This window comes from Pan troglodytes, chromosome X, assembly GCF_028858775.2.
Source record: "Pan troglodytes isolate AG18354 chromosome X, NHGRI_mPanTro3-v2.0_pri, whole genome shotgun sequence".
Lineage (NCBI taxonomy): Eukaryota > Metazoa > Chordata > Mammalia > Primates > Hominidae > Pan > Pan troglodytes.
The window spans coordinates 149,675,639-149,693,380 of record NC_072421.2 but is presented as its reverse complement, the minus strand read 5'-3'; the positions used below and the strand labels follow the sequence as shown (position 1 = coordinate 149,693,380).

The 17,742-nt window shown below is 38.1% G+C and overlaps 1 protein-coding gene across 1 annotated transcript in view; it reads left to right on the top strand.

Annotated features, from left to right (window-relative positions):
• Positions 1 to 17,742, top strand: part of GABRA3 (gamma-aminobutyric acid type A receptor subunit alpha3) — a 269,861-nt gene that overhangs the window by 225,500 nt on the left and 26,619 nt on the right. Inside the window, exon 7 of the mRNA XM_016947548.3 lies at positions 8,904 to 9,047. Coding sequence (XP_016803037.1) covers positions 8,904 to 9,047 — 144 coding nt within the window. The remainder of the gene's footprint in view (positions 1 to 8,903; positions 9,048 to 17,742) is intronic.

Sequence of the window (17,742 nt, the reverse complement as noted above, 5' to 3'; positions counted from 1 at the left end):
ATAAAAGTTTTGATAATTGCAATTATTTGATTAAGTTATAAACCAATATAGTACCTGTTTCCATTTGCTTTTATATATACCAGCCTCAGGCTGTAGCTTTCAGATTCATTAGAACGCCTAAATTTTTTAAAAATTATTTTCGTTTTAATTGACAAATAAGTGTGTATACTTTTTGGGTACAATTAGATGTTTCAATAAATATATATATTGTGTAATGATCGAATCAGGGTATTTAACATTTCCATTATCTTAAATATTTATCGTGTATTTGTGATGAGAACATTCAAAATCCTCTCTTCTGGCTATTTTGAAATATATCATACAATATTTTTAAAATATAATCAGTCTTCTGCACAATAGCACACCAGAACTTATTCCTTCTATCCAACTGTACCTTGTACCCATTAATCAATCTCTCTCCATTAACCAAGCTCTCTCCAGGCCCTCTCTCTTCTCCTTCCCCAGCCTCAGGTAACCGCCATTCTATTCTCTACTTTTATGATATATCTATTTTAGATTATGTATATGAATGATACAATGCAACATTTGTCTTTCTGAGCCTTGCTCACTTCATTTAACATAATGTCCTGCAATTTTATCCACATTGCCACAAATAATAGGATTTCATTCTCTTTTTATGGCTGAATAGCATTCCATTGTGTGTGTGTGTGTGTGTGTATTTATATATTATATAACATTTTCTTATTCATTCATTCATTGATGGACACTTGGATTGATTCCATATCTTGGCTGTTTTGAACAATGCTAAAATAATAATTGAAGTATAGATATCTGTTGAACATATTCACTTTATTTATTTTGGGTGTATACCCAGTAGTGGTATTGCTGGATATTATGGTAATTCGGTTTTTAATTTTTTGAGGAAACTCCATACTTTTTTCATACTGGCAGTACCAATTTGCATTCTCACCAACAGTGTATAAGAAAGAGTTCCCCTTTCTTCTCATCTTTTCCAGCACTTGTTCTCTTTTGTCTTTTTGATAATAGTCATTCTAACCAGGGTGAGATGATATCTAATTGTGGTTTTGATTTGCATCTCTGTAATAATTAGCGATATTGGGCATTTTTTATATACCTGGAGGCCATTTATATATCTTCTTTTGAGAGAAGTCTATTAAGGTCTTTTGCCCATTTTTAAAATCAGTTTTTTTTATATTAAGTTATTTGAGTTCCTTAGATATACTGGATATTAACCCCTTATCAGATGTATACTTCGAAAATATTTTTCCCATTCTGTGTATTTTCTGTTCACTCTGTTGATTGTTTCACTTACTCTACAGAAGATTTTTAGTTTGATAAAATTCCATATCTCTACTTTGCTTTTAATGCCTGTGCTTTGGTATTGTTATCTAAAAGATCCTTGCCCAGATGACTAATGGCATGGAGAATTTCCCCTACATTTTCTTCTAGTAATTTTATAGCATTGGGTTTTACATTTAAGTCATTAATCCATTTTGATTCAATTTTTTATAGTGAGAGATAAGGGTTTAGTCTCATTCTTGTACATGTGGACATGCAGTTTTCTCAGCACCATGTTGAAGAGACAAGTGGGATTCATCCCAGGGATGCAAAAATGGTTGAAAACATACAAATGAATAAATGTGATACATGACATCAACAAAATGAAGGACAAAAAACACGGTCATTTCAATAGATGAAGAAAATAATATTCAACATCTCTTCCTGATGAAAGCTCTTAACTAATTAGGTATAGAAAAAGAATGTACCTCAACACAATAAAGGCCATATATGACAAACCTACAGCAAACATCATACTGAATGGAAAAGGCTGAGAGCTCTTTTCTAAGATCTGAAACTGTGAAACAAGGCAAGGATACCCAGTCTCACCACTTCTCACAACTAGTGGTGAGAAGTCCTAGAGGTACTAGAAGTCCTAGCCAGAGCAATTAGGCAAGAGAAAGAAATAAAAGGCATCCAAATTGGAAAGGAGGAAGTCAAATTGTCCCTGTTTGCAGATGACATAATCATAAAAAAATATATATATATATATATCCATACACACATACATATGTGTGTGTGTATATATATGTGTGTGTGTGTGTGTGTATACATATATCCCTAAAGAACTAAACAAAAATTTGTTAGAATTAAGAAAATAAGCAACGTGGAAGGATACAAAATCCACATACAAAAGTCAGTACCATTTCTATATGCCAATAGTGAACTATTTGAAAAAAGAAAGTGATTCCATTTACAATAGCTACAAAACAATAAAATTCCTAGGAATAAATTTAACCAAGGAGGTAAAAGATCTCCACAATGAAAACTATAAACATTGATTAGAAAAATAGAGGAAGACACAAATAAATAGAAAGACGTCTTGTGTTCGTGGATTGGAAGAACTGATATTGTTAAAATGTTCATGCTACCTAAAGCAATCTACACATTCAATACGATTGCTATCAAAACACCAATGACATGCTTCCTGAAATAGAAAAAACATTCTAAAATTCATATGAAACCACAAAAGACCCCAAATCTCCAAAACCATACTGAGCAAAATGAGTAAAGCTGGGGACATCACACTACCTGACTTCAAAATATACCACGAAGCTATAGTAACCAAAACAGCACGGTAGTGGCATAAAAACTGACACACAGAACAATGGAACATAAAAAGACACCTGCAATTGTATGTTTATCACAGCACTATTCACAATAGCAAAGTCATGGAATCAACCTAAATGTCCATCAGTGGATGACTGGATAAAGAAAATTGCTATATATATATTTACAAACACATACACAGACACCATGGAATACTACTCAGCCATAAAAAGGATGAAATCATGGTCTGCTGCACCATAGATGGAACTAGAGGCCACTATCCTAAGTGATATAGCTCATAAACTCAAATACCGCATATTCTCACTTATAAGTGGGAGCCAAATAATGGATACACATGGATACAGAGAGTGGAATAATACACACTGGAGATTCCAAAAGGTGAGAGGGTATGAGGGGGTGAAGATTGAAACAATACCTGTAGGGTGCAATGTTTCGTATTTGGGCAATGGGTACACTAAAAGCTCAGACTTGTCCACTACACAATATATCAGTTTAACAAAACTGCACTTGTACTCTCCAAATCTATAAAAATAAAAAAAAAGGAATAGAGAATACAGAAATAAACCTACATATTTACAGCCAACTGATTTTTGACAAAAGCACCAAAATACACATTAAGGGAAGGACAGTCTCTTCAACATATGGTGCTGGGAAATCTGGAGAATCCTTGCATTTTTACCATGTCCAAACCAAACTTAAGTTCCTTTCACTAAAACTCTTTGTGATCCCTATCTTGGTTTAGATCCTGTATTCTGGTTACCTACCTCCTCAATCTTATATCATATCCCTTTCCCCGTTACATTGGCCTTCTGCCAGTTCCTAGAACTCTTTACCACGTAGAAGACTTTGCATTTGCTGGTTTTAGGGGGTTGGGGAGGTTTAGTTGTTTTGTTATTATTTTGGCCTGAAATGTTTTCCATCAAGCTCTTGCATGACTGACTCCTTCTCATTTCTTAATGTTTTAGATTAGAAACCACCCTCAGAGAGATCTTCTCTTATCACTGTATCTAATGACGCCCCTCCTCACCCTGTAACTCTATTTTCTTCATAGCATGCATCACTCTGTTACTATATTATTTATTTACTTGTTTATTGTCTGTCTTTTCTCACTAGACTGTAAGCTCAATGAGGTGATGAGGCCTCAGATGTTTTATGACCGCTGTATCTTCACTATCTAATATGATGCCTTGATATTTGTTGAACGGGTAACTGATTAAATCAATTAAGCAAGTGGTTTCTGACAATATTTCAAAAGAAATGCTTTCTCATTTGTGCTAACATGGCAAGATTGTTTGTTACTTCCTTTTTTCCTGGGGTCTGTTACATACCAAGGCTCAGATAACAGAAGGAGGCATTTTGCTAAGCAACTAAAGACAAGGAGTTGCTTTTGCCATTATAGCTCATATGAAATATATTGAGGGGCCCATTCAGCGAGTGCAAAAGTTCTAATTGTCAAGTAGATATCCTTTCTTCAGGAACCAGTCCCTCCGCCCTACCCCAGCTCCTCCATGGAAATAGAATGATTGGAATTGAGATGAGGGGGCAGTTTTATAGGAGAGAAGCTGAGGAATTAAAGGAGCCCAAATCCGTGGAAGAAGGAAAGCAGAAGGAGGTCTAACTGGGAAGAATTCTGCTCCCCAGTGGGTGAATAAATTCCATCATTATCCATGTACTTGGAAAAGCTACAATGTTAGGATCATGTAGAATCTTTTTAAAATGTCCTTTTTCCTTTCTTAACCACCATGAAAAGTCAAAAATTATAATCATTTCTACTTCTGAAATCGCTCTCTCCCACTCAGTTCAACCCACTGTCTAGTATATTATGCCTATGGGTCACTGACACCAAAAGGTATTGTGATGACCTTTTAAATACTGTCTTGGCTTCAGTTTCAGTCTTTTCCACCAGCCATCCTTACGGTAGCTAGGGTGATCCTTCCCAAGCTTATATCTGGTCATGTCGTCTCTCTCCTTTAGGCATGTCCACAACTCGTTGTGTGTACACACATGTATGTACACACGTGCGTATTCCAACAGAGGTTCCCACTTTCCCATTAGAAGTTTCTTCTGGGGACTATATAATAAAAACAAGAAATCCAGGACTGCAAAAACCCTTAGTTCTTAGGGTAGGCAATTTGGATTTTTTTTTTTTTTTTTTTTTTTTTTGAGACAAAGGCCTTGCTCTATTGCCTGGGCTGGAGTGCAGTGGTTCAATCACAGCTCACTGTAGCCTTGAACTCCTGGGCTTAATTGATTCTCCTGCCTCAGCCTCCTGAGCAGCTGGGGCTACAGGCATGTGCCACCATGCCCAGCTAATTTTTAATTTTTTTTGCAGAGACGGTTTCTTTCTATGTTGCCCAGGTTGTTCTCAAACTCTTGGCCCCGTGCAATCCTCCTGCATTGGCCTTCCAAGGTGCTGGGATTACAACATAAGCCACTGCACCCAGACTAACTTGGATATTTTATGCTATTTATTAAGCTTCCTTCTGGCCTGTGACTCCAGTGATACTATTAATTCCTTTACCGCTCCATGTGCTCACATACTTTTTGCCTTGGCTATGTTGTTCTTTTGCTAGGAATGTCCTTCTTTCACCTACTAAAGGTGGCCTCATCTTCTGAGTATCATTTACTTTAAGAATCCTTCTGTAACACCCCACTCTGAGCAGGAGCAATAGTGCTCACCTCTGGTTTTACTTAACACTTGTGTTTATTTTACTAGTGTGCATACTCCTATATTCCAAATTGCACTACAGCCATTGTGCTTTCTCTCTCTCCCCAAGTAAATTGTGGGCTTCCTGATGTGATGGTGGCTGCTGTGCCTTCACAGACTTTGTTTACCAGTACAGGTCAGGCTCCAAGCAGACACTCAATTGAGTAGTTTTCAACTTGTTTTTGTTTTTATTTTTAAATTCACATCTTCTTCTTCCACTTATTCATGTCTTTCCTGCTTTGCCCTCTATCTTATGAGAAGAGGGTATTTTTTTCTCCTCAAATCCCTCTGTTCCCATATATTATTGCCAAAGAAATTAAATCGTTGCTTTTTGCATGAAGTAAGTTGCTAGTCTGGAGAAGTGAATTTTCTGAGATACCGATAGCTACACAGTTTGTTGTCACATCTGCCTTAGGGTCTGCTTGGATTTTCAGGGTGAATATTCAGTGTTGTCTGTGCCAGGTACTCAACTTAAGTTAAGAGATCCAGCAAGAAATTCCTTTTCTTTTTTAGGGGTGGAAACAAAATCTTCCATTGCTTACTCTTTCCCTGAATGAACCTGTTCTAGTTTTTACACTGTCAAAATCTTGGGTAGATTGGATAGAACATGGCACTATCTTTAAACAAAAAGTGTTACAACCATCTGAATAGCAAAGGTAAGAAGACCTATACAGATGGTTCCCTGCTTAGGAGTAGGGGTACCCCAAGCATATGTACTAAAGATAAAAGACTCTGGGGAAAAATGAGAGCACAAGGGTCTTGTGAAATCACATTTCGCAGACCGTGTTATGACTGCCTCATATAATATCAGTGTAAATTTTAGGTAAGGGTATGAGAAGGGTTCTGAGAAGATTTTCCTTTCTTCTTGGTGATAATAGTTTAAAGGTCCACAAATCAAGCTGAGAGCCCTAGATATCCCATAAGTAGAAGAGGATGCTTTGTTTTTAAGGTGGAATTATAAGGAATCATAGCCATCTATAGGAGAAAGTCTCTAGACCATAGGTTATAAATTGGGAGCTTCAGGTGTGACTTGTTTGATCCATACACAGTTTACAACTTTTAAAATTATTTGCTAAGATTTTAAATTTGGGAGATGTCATATAAAATTCCACATTTGCTTATTATTTCACAAAATCAGAAGACTGACAACACACTGGGCTCAAATCCTACATGGCTTCAATCAATTGAGGCCAAATAGTGACCATCCCTTGTAGATGCTTTCCCTTTCCTCATAACCTCCATCACTTTCACCTTGCTCCCTGAAAAGGGAGTATAATATCAGTTGCCAGTAATCATCTCACTTGCACTTTTGTTTTACTTACAAGAGAATTAAGAGCTCCCAGTAGAAATGAGGAAAATGAAAGCGTTCTTGTACCATATCTATCAATTTTTTTAAAAAATTAAGACATGCTGAGATGGCTATATTTTAAACAAGATGGGAGAGTTTACATTTTCTTATAGAAATAAAGGATATTTTCACATCTTTAAGCACACAAAGTATGCTTTTGTTGAAAACAAAACTTCATATATCAAAATTATGCTATTCATTACAAAAAACTATGATTTATATATAGAAAAAATGCACAATGAAAATATTAATTAAAAAACATTGAAAGTTAGGTTTTGCGCTTCAATGCATACACTAAATGTTATTGCTAGAAAATGTGGTTATGCTTTCAGCAACAAACCTTTATAGGCATCAAAATATTTCATAGATACCAAACTTGTAAAAAAAAGTCTATTAATTGTATCAGAAATTGTGTCCAACTAGAAATATTGTTGTTGTTGTGTTGAAGAAATGACTGAGACTATATACAAGGCAAATTATGTGGAAAAGTTAAACTTCCTGTGATATTTTCCTTTGCAGCTTATGAGAGCACAGATATAAAAAATACCGTAGAGTTATGAATATTTGTTCATGATGTCAGTGAGAATTTTGATGTGATTGGAGAAATTTTTAGCATGTTGCTCATTACAAACAAAGCAGGAAATGACTTATTTAGGTGTATTGAAAAAGTTTTAAAAAGTGTAATGTAAGCAGATCACAATTAGTACCCATGAATAGCTGTTAATGTCAGACTTGTGAAATGTATATCCAATGTTGCAAAGTTTTGCAGGGACCCAGCATTTATATTTGTTTATTGGCAGATTCACCAGAAATTATTTGCTTTGTGGTAGAAGGTTTCAATAGAGTATATTAGGGGTATAGTAGTTGCCACCATGAGCTGTAGGAACCCCTCTTCCCCTCTGGCTTGAACAACAGGCAGCTCAAAACTTGAAGGAAAAGGGTATACAGTACGCGGTCAGCTTCCCTTTATGAGCCTGGGTGCCTGAGTTAGGGCAAGTACTCACCCTAGATATAAAATCCACGGTGGAAAGAGTTAATCATGTCAGGGAAGGAATCAACTCATTTCTTTAATATACTGACTAAAGTTAAATAACCCCACCTCATTTCTGACCATTTCCCTTACTCACGCCCCTGTTAATCTATACAAATTCTGTACTTGACATTGGAATTCTAAATACAAGCCTTGACATTAATGCTGATGCAAAAGAAAAGGTGTCAGGTAGGTGTCTTGTTTGCATATCAAACTGATAATAAGTTATGAAAGAAAATCAATTATTGTAATTTTAATTTGGAATTTTTCTTTTTTAACTTAAAATATCACTAGTTTGAATTTTTGCTTTCTCTGATATGCTCACCCCATAATTAATTAAATTTGTACTACTTTTCTGCCAGCTTATTTTTCTTATAATTAGCCTCATTTACTTATTCAAGGTACCTCTGTGTTAGTCTGTTTTGCTTTGCTGTGAAGGAATACCTGAAGCTAGGTAAATTATAAAGAAAAGAGTTTTATTTGGTTCATGGTTATGGGGGGCTGTACAAGAAGCATGGAGCCAGCATCTGCATTTTGTAAGGACCTCAGGAAGCTTTTACTCATGGTGAAAGGCAAAGCAAGCCAGCGTGTCACATGAAAAGAGGGAGCAAAAGAGAGAAGGCGGTGCAAGGCTCGTTGAAAACAATCAGATAGCCTGTGAACTAATGCAGCAAGAATTCACTCATTACTGGAGGGGGGTGGCACCAAGCCATTTGTGAGGAATCTGCCTCCATGACTCAAACACCTCCCACTGCACCCCACTTCCAACACTGGAGTTTGCATTTTAACATAAGAATTGGAGGGGTCAAATATCCAAATTTTGTCAACCTCTATGGCCCCTGTAGGCATTTGAGTCTGTGACATCTACATGAGATAATATTTTAGCCATTCCTCCCCCTGCCCCTACTGTCTACTGTCCAACAGAAGAAAAAGTTTATTGGCAGTCTAGAAGACAGTCATTGAAGTATGAGAACACTTTGGGTTCATTTCTATGTACACAGCATATACTACAGTAGCTGTTCAATGAGAGTTTATTGTATGGATGGATGGATGGATGGACGGATGGATGGACTTCAGTTGAAGACAGACCACATACCCAGAACTCTTTGAAGATGGAAGTTTTATTTCGATCTCATTTGAGTTTCGTATCAAGGGTAATCATTCTCCATTTCCTTCAACTTCTCTTTATTGACCCTTCTCTGCCTTAGATGCCTATACAACAGCTGAAGTGGTTTATTCTTGGACTCTCGGAAAGAACAAATCCGTGGAAGTGGCACAGGATGGTTCTCGCTTGAACCAGTATGACCTTTTGGGCCATGTTGTTGGGACAGAGATAATCCGGTCTAGTACAGGTATTTAACTTATTTTATTTAACAAACATTTCTGTAACCTATACCACATGCCAGTCACTGTTCTAAGTGCTTATAACTTACTTAATCTTCAAAACAATGTTGTGACAAAGATAGTATTATCATGAGAAAACTGAGTATATAAAAGTTCAGTAATTTGCTCCTTGTCACAGTTATGCAATGGCAAAACGAAAATGAACACTTGTCAGATTGGCTCCCAAGACCATCCTCTTAACCACGACTGCCTGCTGCCTCTTGGAGAGTGGTGCAGAAGGTGAAGGGCATTAGGGCTAGAGTATGAGAAGAGAAAGCAGATGAAGGCCATGGTGGGGGAAGAGCTGAGCTTTGTTCCTAAAGATTTCATTAAAATAATTGCTTAACTCAGCCTGTGCTCAGGTGGCACATTAACTAATCCCAGAAAAGGTCAAGCACACAGCCAGGATGTCCAGGGAGTAGCCATGGAATTATTTTCTTAAGGGGATCACGTAACTCAGAAAAAAGCTTGGTTGGCAAAACCTGCTAGGTTTTATCAATGGCTAACTCTTGGATATTGACAAATGAAACTAGAGTTTTGTTCTGTGGCCTTAAGTCTGTCCATTTGGAAATGGCCCCTGAGCAGTTCAAGGGGCCTGAGGGACGATATATTCTGGATCTCAACTAACCTTAGAATGTTCGTCAAAATGGAGTATATGCTGCGGCCCACATATCACATAATATTTTTTTGCTATGAAATGATAGAAGCTTTCAACGTTAATTTTCAAGCAACACTTGTCTCTGTGAATCCACAATTATACATGTCCTTTTATCTCATTATCTAGACATACACTGTTCCCTCTTGTGATATCACAGTCTGTCATCTCCTCTGCCCCCTGTTTTCCTTCCACCTCAGAATCAGGGGAGGGTGCCTAGAAAAATCAACATTTGAAATGGAATTGAAGGACAAACAGGATTTAGAGATCTAGAATTAGTGTGGGGAAAGGCTATTCTCGACAAAGGCAATACTGAGATGTCGAAAGTCCAGAAGTATGAGAGAGCATGGCCTCTTAGGGAAGCTGAAAGCTGTTCAGAGTAAGATGCAGAAGAGATAAGGAGTGTAGGGCTGCAGGGGTGGGTGGGCTGTTCTGTGGGGTCCTGGCGTCATGTATGGCAGGCCTCCGGCTGGACCAGTCCAAGTGGCACAGGCAGGCAAGGTGTGGCTGGCCCTAATCTGAAGAATTCCCTCCTTCCAGTGGGTGAGCATTGCTGCTGGGGTCAAGTGCCTGGCTTTGGCAGAAGCAGTAGAGGTAGCTGGCGGTGGGAGTGTCTGGGCCACCTGGGCCCTGTCCCTGTGTCCCAGGAGCGCTCCTGGCCATCGTGCATTGGCTACCTGGGCCACTGCGTGGCCAGGGCTCAGAGCACTGGGAGTGTGGGCAGAGCCAGACAGGGACCCGTCCCTGGCTCACTGTGCTGAAGGTGAAGCAGGGGCATTGACATACTTTTCCTGCACTGGCTGCACAGGTACTGCCAGCCTCTTTAGAGCCCTGATCCCGGGACTATGCAAGCGAGGAGGGAGAGGAGCCATTTGCAGGTTTCACACACCCTCCTGTCCCCTCACGTCTCCACTGGACCCCTTACATGTGTGAGCAGAGAAGCCGGCCTCCTGCTTCAAGAGGTGCCACCACCAATGCCACTGCCTGGTTTCCCCTCCCTTCCCCACCCCAACTTAAGGGAAAAGAGGGGGCCCCAGGAGGAGGCTGAGGCTGCAGCATCACGTAGCCCAAAGTGGTGCACTGCACAGCTGGGCCCTAGAGGCTGAAGGCCCACCCTTGCTGCTGCAGGGATTTCCTCCTCAGAGTGAGCAAGCAAGAGAAGTCCCTGTATCTGTTCACTCCCCTCACCTCCCCGTCTGTCCTGGGCACTGCCCACCTGGCATCAACTCTTGAGACCAATCCTTGGCTGCCCAATCAGACCCCACTCCCACTTCATTTTGGTAAACCGCGGTTGGTGTCATCTTTAGCACACAGAAGATACACGTTCTTAACAGGAAAATTAGAAATACATGGAGGAGCAAACGTTGGAAATTAAAATTCTTTTTGTTTCCACTTTCTAGAAATATCTTAGAAGATTTTGGTACATTAACTGATTGTTTTACATTCAGTATTTAAGACGGTTCCCTTTGCATTTTCTGTATAAATATGTTTTTATGTAAATGGGGCCATAGTATTGATACTTTTTTATAAGCTGATTTTTATTTAATTTTATATTATAAATGTGTTTTCATGTCACTAAATGCACATAATCCAGGTAAAATGTACACAAGATTTAGTAAAATATTTAGCAATTAGAATGAACACACCACACATTTATTATTACTTGTTTTGGTTACTTAAAAAAAAAGTGAAAAGCCTTCCTGTCAGGCCAGAGCATAGTTGACAATGATGATAATCCCTGTTGTCACTAGGAAGTGTAGCATTTCATTGTGAAACTCAGTAAAATAGTATCTCTTTTTTGGTAATGTCCTCATATAGATGGATCACAATCTATTTAAACAATCATCCACTATTATATTCTGTGTTTTAATGCTATAAACAACACTGTAAAGACCCTTCTTTTCCCTATAGCATTTTGCTCCTGTTTAAGTATCCGCCTAAGATACAGACAGGATTTGAGATTGCTATTTCAGAAAGTAGACACATTAAAAAAAATTGATACATATTGACAAACTGCTGTTCTGAAAGGTTAAACAATTCACACTCCTATTATCAGTGATGAGCAAGCCAATTTCCCCTCACTCTTGCCAACACAGGTATCATGGGTTGAATTGTGTCCCCTGAAAAGATATGTTTAAGTCCTAATCCCCAGTACTGCAAAATGTGACCTTATTTGGAAACAGGGTCACTGCAGATGTAATTAGTTAAGATAAGGTCATACTGCAGTGGAGTGGGCCCTAATCCAATATGACTGGTGTCCTTATAAAAAGGGGAAATTTGAACATAAAGACACACACACACGCATGCGTGCACATGGAGAACACCATGTGAATATGAAGGCAGAGATTGGGGCGATGCTTCTATAAGTTGAGAAACACCAAAGATTGTGAGAAAACAACTTGAAACTAGGAAGAGGCAAGGAATGATTTCCCTACAATTTTCAGAGGGAGTGTAGCTCTGCTGACACCTCAGTATCAGACTTCCAGCCTCCAGAACTGTGAAAGAATACATTTGTTTTGTTTTAACCCATCCAGGGTGTAGTACTTTGTTATGGCAGCCCTAGGAAAATAAATGCAACAAGATATTGTCATTCTTGTTTTCTTACTGTTTATCAAAGTAATATATGGGTATAGTGGTAGAATTACTAATGATCAATTTTTGAGCATGTAATATGTGCAAAGCATTTCCCTGAGGGCATGTATTAACTCACTTAACCCTTGAACAACAGTTTGAGGTGGGTGGTGGTATTATCTGAGGTTTATAGATAAGGAAATCGAGGCTCAGACAGATTAAATAATTTTCTCAGGGTCACACAGTTGGTAAGTGGTAGAGCAAGATTTGGAAACAAGGCAGGAAACTTGCTCCAGAGTCTATAAACATAATAACTACATGGATCACTCCCTTTTTACTTTGCATCTAGAAGGAAGGAGGATGTAAGGAAAGAAGGAAGGCAGGAAGAAAGGCAGGGAGGGAGGGAAGGAGGAAAGAAAAGAAAATTAAAAAATCAAATAACAGGTATATACTGAAAAGGAGCAGTTCCCATTTTAACCACTTATCTTTTACTTCTGATGGTTCCCTCCATAGTTCTAAATAATGTGCTTATACTGCTATTTTTCACCTTTAGAGATGAAATATTGATTCCCTACTCTAAGGTATTGAGTGCTTATCTCACTTCCATTGCCCCTACCTCTCCTTTCCTCCAAGTATTGATAGCTGGATCAAATAGTTAGCTATATTTATTGATCTATCAACCCTTCTGTCCTCATATCCTCACCTTCTTTCTTCCAACTTCTGCCAACTAAAAGTTTGCTTTCATTGTAAAAATGGATTAAAATATACACTCAGTTCTTGCTGTAGGGAGAATAGTGGCCCCCCAAAGATGTCCACATTCTATTCCGTAGAACCTGTGAACATGTTAGGTTACATGGAAAGGGGGGATTAAGGTGCCTAATCAGCTGATTTCAAAATAGATTATTCTGGATTATTCAAGTGGGCATAATGTAACCATGAGAGTCCTTATAAAGGAGAGGCAGGAAGACCACAGTCAAAAAGAAAATGAGTAGAAGATATTTTACAGCTGGCTTGAAAGATGACAAATGGGGCCACAAGCCCAGAAATGTGGACTACCCAGAGAAGCCAAAAAGGCGAGAAAACCTATTCTTCCCTAGAGTCACCAGAAGTGAAGGCAGCCCCACCTACATCCTGATTTTAGCACAGTGAGACCCATTTTAGACTTCTGACCTTCGGAAGTATAAGAGTATAAATTCGTGCTGTTTTAAGCCAACAAGTGTGGGGTAATTTGATAAAGTACCAATGAATAGAAAACTAATACTGTTATATACCCCTAATTAAGCTTTCAATACTTTCTCTATAGATTGATTTAAAAAGCTCAAAACCAGCAAGGGACATTTGTATTACTATGACTGTATGAATACTGTCTTTTGTTGGGATTGCATTTCTTGTTTAAGGGCCTACCACCCACTTAAATTTCCCTAGTTTTCTGTAGAAAGATCCTTCAGAGTATTTTAGATAAAGGCACTCAGGTTATCTTTCTTTTGACTGGGAGAGTAAACACACTGATACAGTCATTGTGCCTATGGAAGTAGGGCTTGTAACTTTTCCAAGTTCAGATCTGCAGGAAATGTCCCTGTTTTCCATTCCCATTCTTGAGACCCTCTCCCTGTGTCCCTGCAGCCTCCAGGTCTGTGTCCTCTCTGGGCATTGCCAGCAGGGACCTCCCTTGTAAGCTGAGCTCCCTCTGCTGCTTCTCATCTACACTGAGGCCTGCTTTCTCCATCAGAACTTTCTGAATTCCAAAATTCTCTTGAGCTCTTTCATTCATTCTTTCCTGTTGTTTTCTTTCTTATGGGTTTATTCTATTTTACTGTCTTCACTGGTACTTGATGAAGTCTTAAGAGAAAGAGGAGGTAAATGTTGCTGCTCAGTCTGCTATATGAATTGGACATCTTTCCAACTTTTTACCTACATTTTTTAGGAACTGCATTATTTCCATTTTTAAAATTTACATCTCGAATATAATCTGGAGTTTTATTATTGGTTTGCACTATGAGATAACCAAATGTACCAGTATCCACGAGTGAATAATCGAGTGTTTCCTCATGGATATGAGATGCTTCTTTTATCATATACTAAATTCACATGTGTGCACATACATACACATACAAACGCATAAATGTGTGTCTATATTTTTCTTTTTCATTGTTGTCTCTCTATTCTTTATATGTATCACATTATTTTAATTATCAAAGATACATGTTTTCAAACTGTGTATATATACACACACACACATAATCTTTCTAGGAAGATACACAAGAGGCTGTTAATTGTAGTTACCTAAAGGAAGGAGATGTGAAATGGGTAATTTGGGGCAGATGTGGGAGGGAGACATTTTGCTGCACACACTTTTATACCTATTGATTTAGGAACCATATAAACATTATTACCTTACATATATATATATATTGTTTTTATTGTGACCATAAATTATGGGCATTCCTTTCTAAATTCTTCATACACTCTTCCATGTAGGGTCTAGAATATGAATGGAAATCTGGGCCAGAGAAAGGACCCACAATCCGTGGATGTTCTGATTGGTATGGCTGGCTTTCTCTCCAAATGCTGTCAGTCCTCAGTATGAACTAGCTTCATGCAGAGGCCGTCTGCTCTTTGCTCCAGATTCAAACATGTATTAAATAAATGAATGAAATTCCTCAAAGTCTGTGGCTAGTTGTTGACACCATCCCCTGTTTTCCCTAATTTGGCGAATTATTACATTAATTTTCTAAAAGGATAGTTTGGATGTATGATCCTTATATATCCATCTTTCCTAGAAATTTGATCATTTGTTAGAATGACAGTTTTATTATTGTCATTGTATATATTATTTCTTTAGATGTGTAGCATAGGTAAGTAAAGATAATGCATAAAACAGGACATAAAGAAAAATCAGAGAGATGGAGATAAAAAGAAAACAGGAGGCAAGATAAAGAGCAAGGAGTAGAGATAGAGAGAGGGAAAAATACCCAAGATAGATTTAAGAAAATATATCCACTTACTTTTTTATGATGAGTTAATTTGCCAAGCTAAAAAATCCTCTGTGTGTTTCAAAACCTTAGAAAATAGCTAAGTTGTGAATGTGTTTTACATTCTATTATCAAATATTTCATATTTAACACAGATGGAGTTTAATAGGCTGAAGTGCAAAGGCAGGAGAAAATTCCCCCAAATCACTTAAAGGGCCATCCTTCATAATAAGAAAGGCAGAGAGACACAGCAATAGCGGCAAGGAGGGAGAGAATCTAACAAATCCACTTCAGGAAAATATAGTCGGTTACGTAAAACATTATTTAGCTAAACTGTTCTGCGTTTCTGATACATAGATAATAACTAATTTATGAATACATATGCATTGTGTGTTTTACATTGTACCCTTGAATATTTCATATACAACACACACAACACAGGTGGTACATAATGAGCTTAATAAGCTGGGACAAAAGGGTGGAGGCGGGATGGAGGGAATTGTGAAAATCTTCCAATTTGATTAAAGTTTCAGTTCTCTCTTTGGCAGAGAAGAAGATATATAGAGATGGAAAATATCAGAGTTGTGTTTAAGAAAACTGATTAAGTTAATTGACATAATAAATTAATTTGCTAAGCTTTCTAAAAGTCCACTTGTAAGTTCCACCCATAGAAATGATCTAAGTTGTGAATACTCGTGAATATACAAAAGTGTCTTTCCATTGTCCCTTTGACAGTTTCACACTGGACCCGGATAGCCTCCAATACAAGGACAGAAACCAGGGAAATCTTCGCAACCTAGGTGTCAGTTCTTACTAAAGAGAATTCCTTTCACCTCTTCAGAAGACAGACAACAAGACAGAATGAGAAAGAAAGAAGTATAGAAAAGCAGAGGATTGAGGAAAATCAATGTGTTCAACCATTTTGAGTCAGTTATTCAAAACAAATGGTTAATTTGGTAATCTTTTGAAAAGTCCATTTGCTTTGCCTTTTAGATCCACAGAATGTAATTAATTTATGAATATTTATTACATCTTTTATATATCAAATATTTCACATGATCAGAGATAGGATTAATAGGTAGCGTTTGGAAATGTGAGATGGTAAAGAGGGAGAATTGCATAAGCTCATCAAAGTCCAACTCTCATGAAAAACAAATCCCCAATGCCTTCTCAGCGGGGAGAGAGTGAAGGAAAGGGAAAGGACAGAAAGAAGTAGAGATGCACACAGACAGAAGATAAGAGAAAGAAAGAAAAGAATTGAAAAAAAGAAGCAGACAGAAAGAAAAGAGATGGGAACTCCAAAGTTGTAATTTTCAATTTGCTAAATTAAAAATAAGCCTACTTGTATTTTTTGTGTTCACATAAACAAGCTAAGATGTGAATACATATTCAATAAGGGTTGTATATTGAGCCTTGGATGACCAGATGGTGCTTCCTAGGTTTAGGTACAAGGGAGTGGGTAGAGTAGAAAAGTGGGAAATTGCCTCATTTGGGAATCCTGCCAAAACCAAATGTGGGTGGAGGAAGAGAGGTGAAAAATAAGAAGCTCTGATAAGAGTGCTATTAGAGCAGGCATATCGCAAGGGTCTTTGGGGACTATTTTGGGGAATCTGGCTTTTACTCTTTGAGAGATGGTAAACCATTGGATAGTTTTGAACAGAAGACAGACAAGATCTGACTTACGTTTTAATAAGATAATTTCTGGCAGCTGTACTATGAATGCATTGAAGAGGAGTCAAGGACAGAGCAAGCAGACCAGTTAGAAAGCTATTATAGTACTCTAGGTGAGACATGATGGTGGCTTAGACCAGGGTGGTAGCAGTAGAAGTGGTGAGAAGTGGTCAAATTATGGAAATATTTTGGAGAAAGAACTGGAAGAGTTGGCTGATTGATTGATTTTGTGTGTGTTATGTGTGTGTGTGTAAATGTGAGACAGAAAGGAGGGAGGGAAGGAGAGCAAGTGAGAGAGAGAGCAACAGAACACGGTGGGGTTGAGAAGTCAGTGGAAAGTCTCTTGGGGGAGCCATTTTGAATGGGTGTTGGGGATGGGGAGAGTGAAAACCAAAATCTTGATTTTTCATGTTAAGTCAAGATGCCTATTAGATCCCCAAGTAGTGATGTCTAATATATAAATCCTAGAGTTGAGTAGAGAATCTTAAGGCTCCTATAATAAAGTACCACAAACTGTGCAACTTAACAGAAATGTGTCTCACAGTTAAGGCTAGAAGTCTCAAATCAAAGCATCAAGAAGGTTAGTTCTTTCTAGAGATTCTGAGGGGAAAAATCTGTCCCTTGCCTCTCCCTAGTTTCTTGTGGTGGCTGTAATCTTTGGCATTCCTTGGCTTGCAGCTGCACCACTCCAACCTCTGCTTGTTTTTTGCTTTTTTTTTTTTTTTTTTTTTTTTTTGAGACAGAGTCTCGCCTGTTGCCCAGGTTGGAGTGCAGTGGCGCGACCTTGGCTCACTG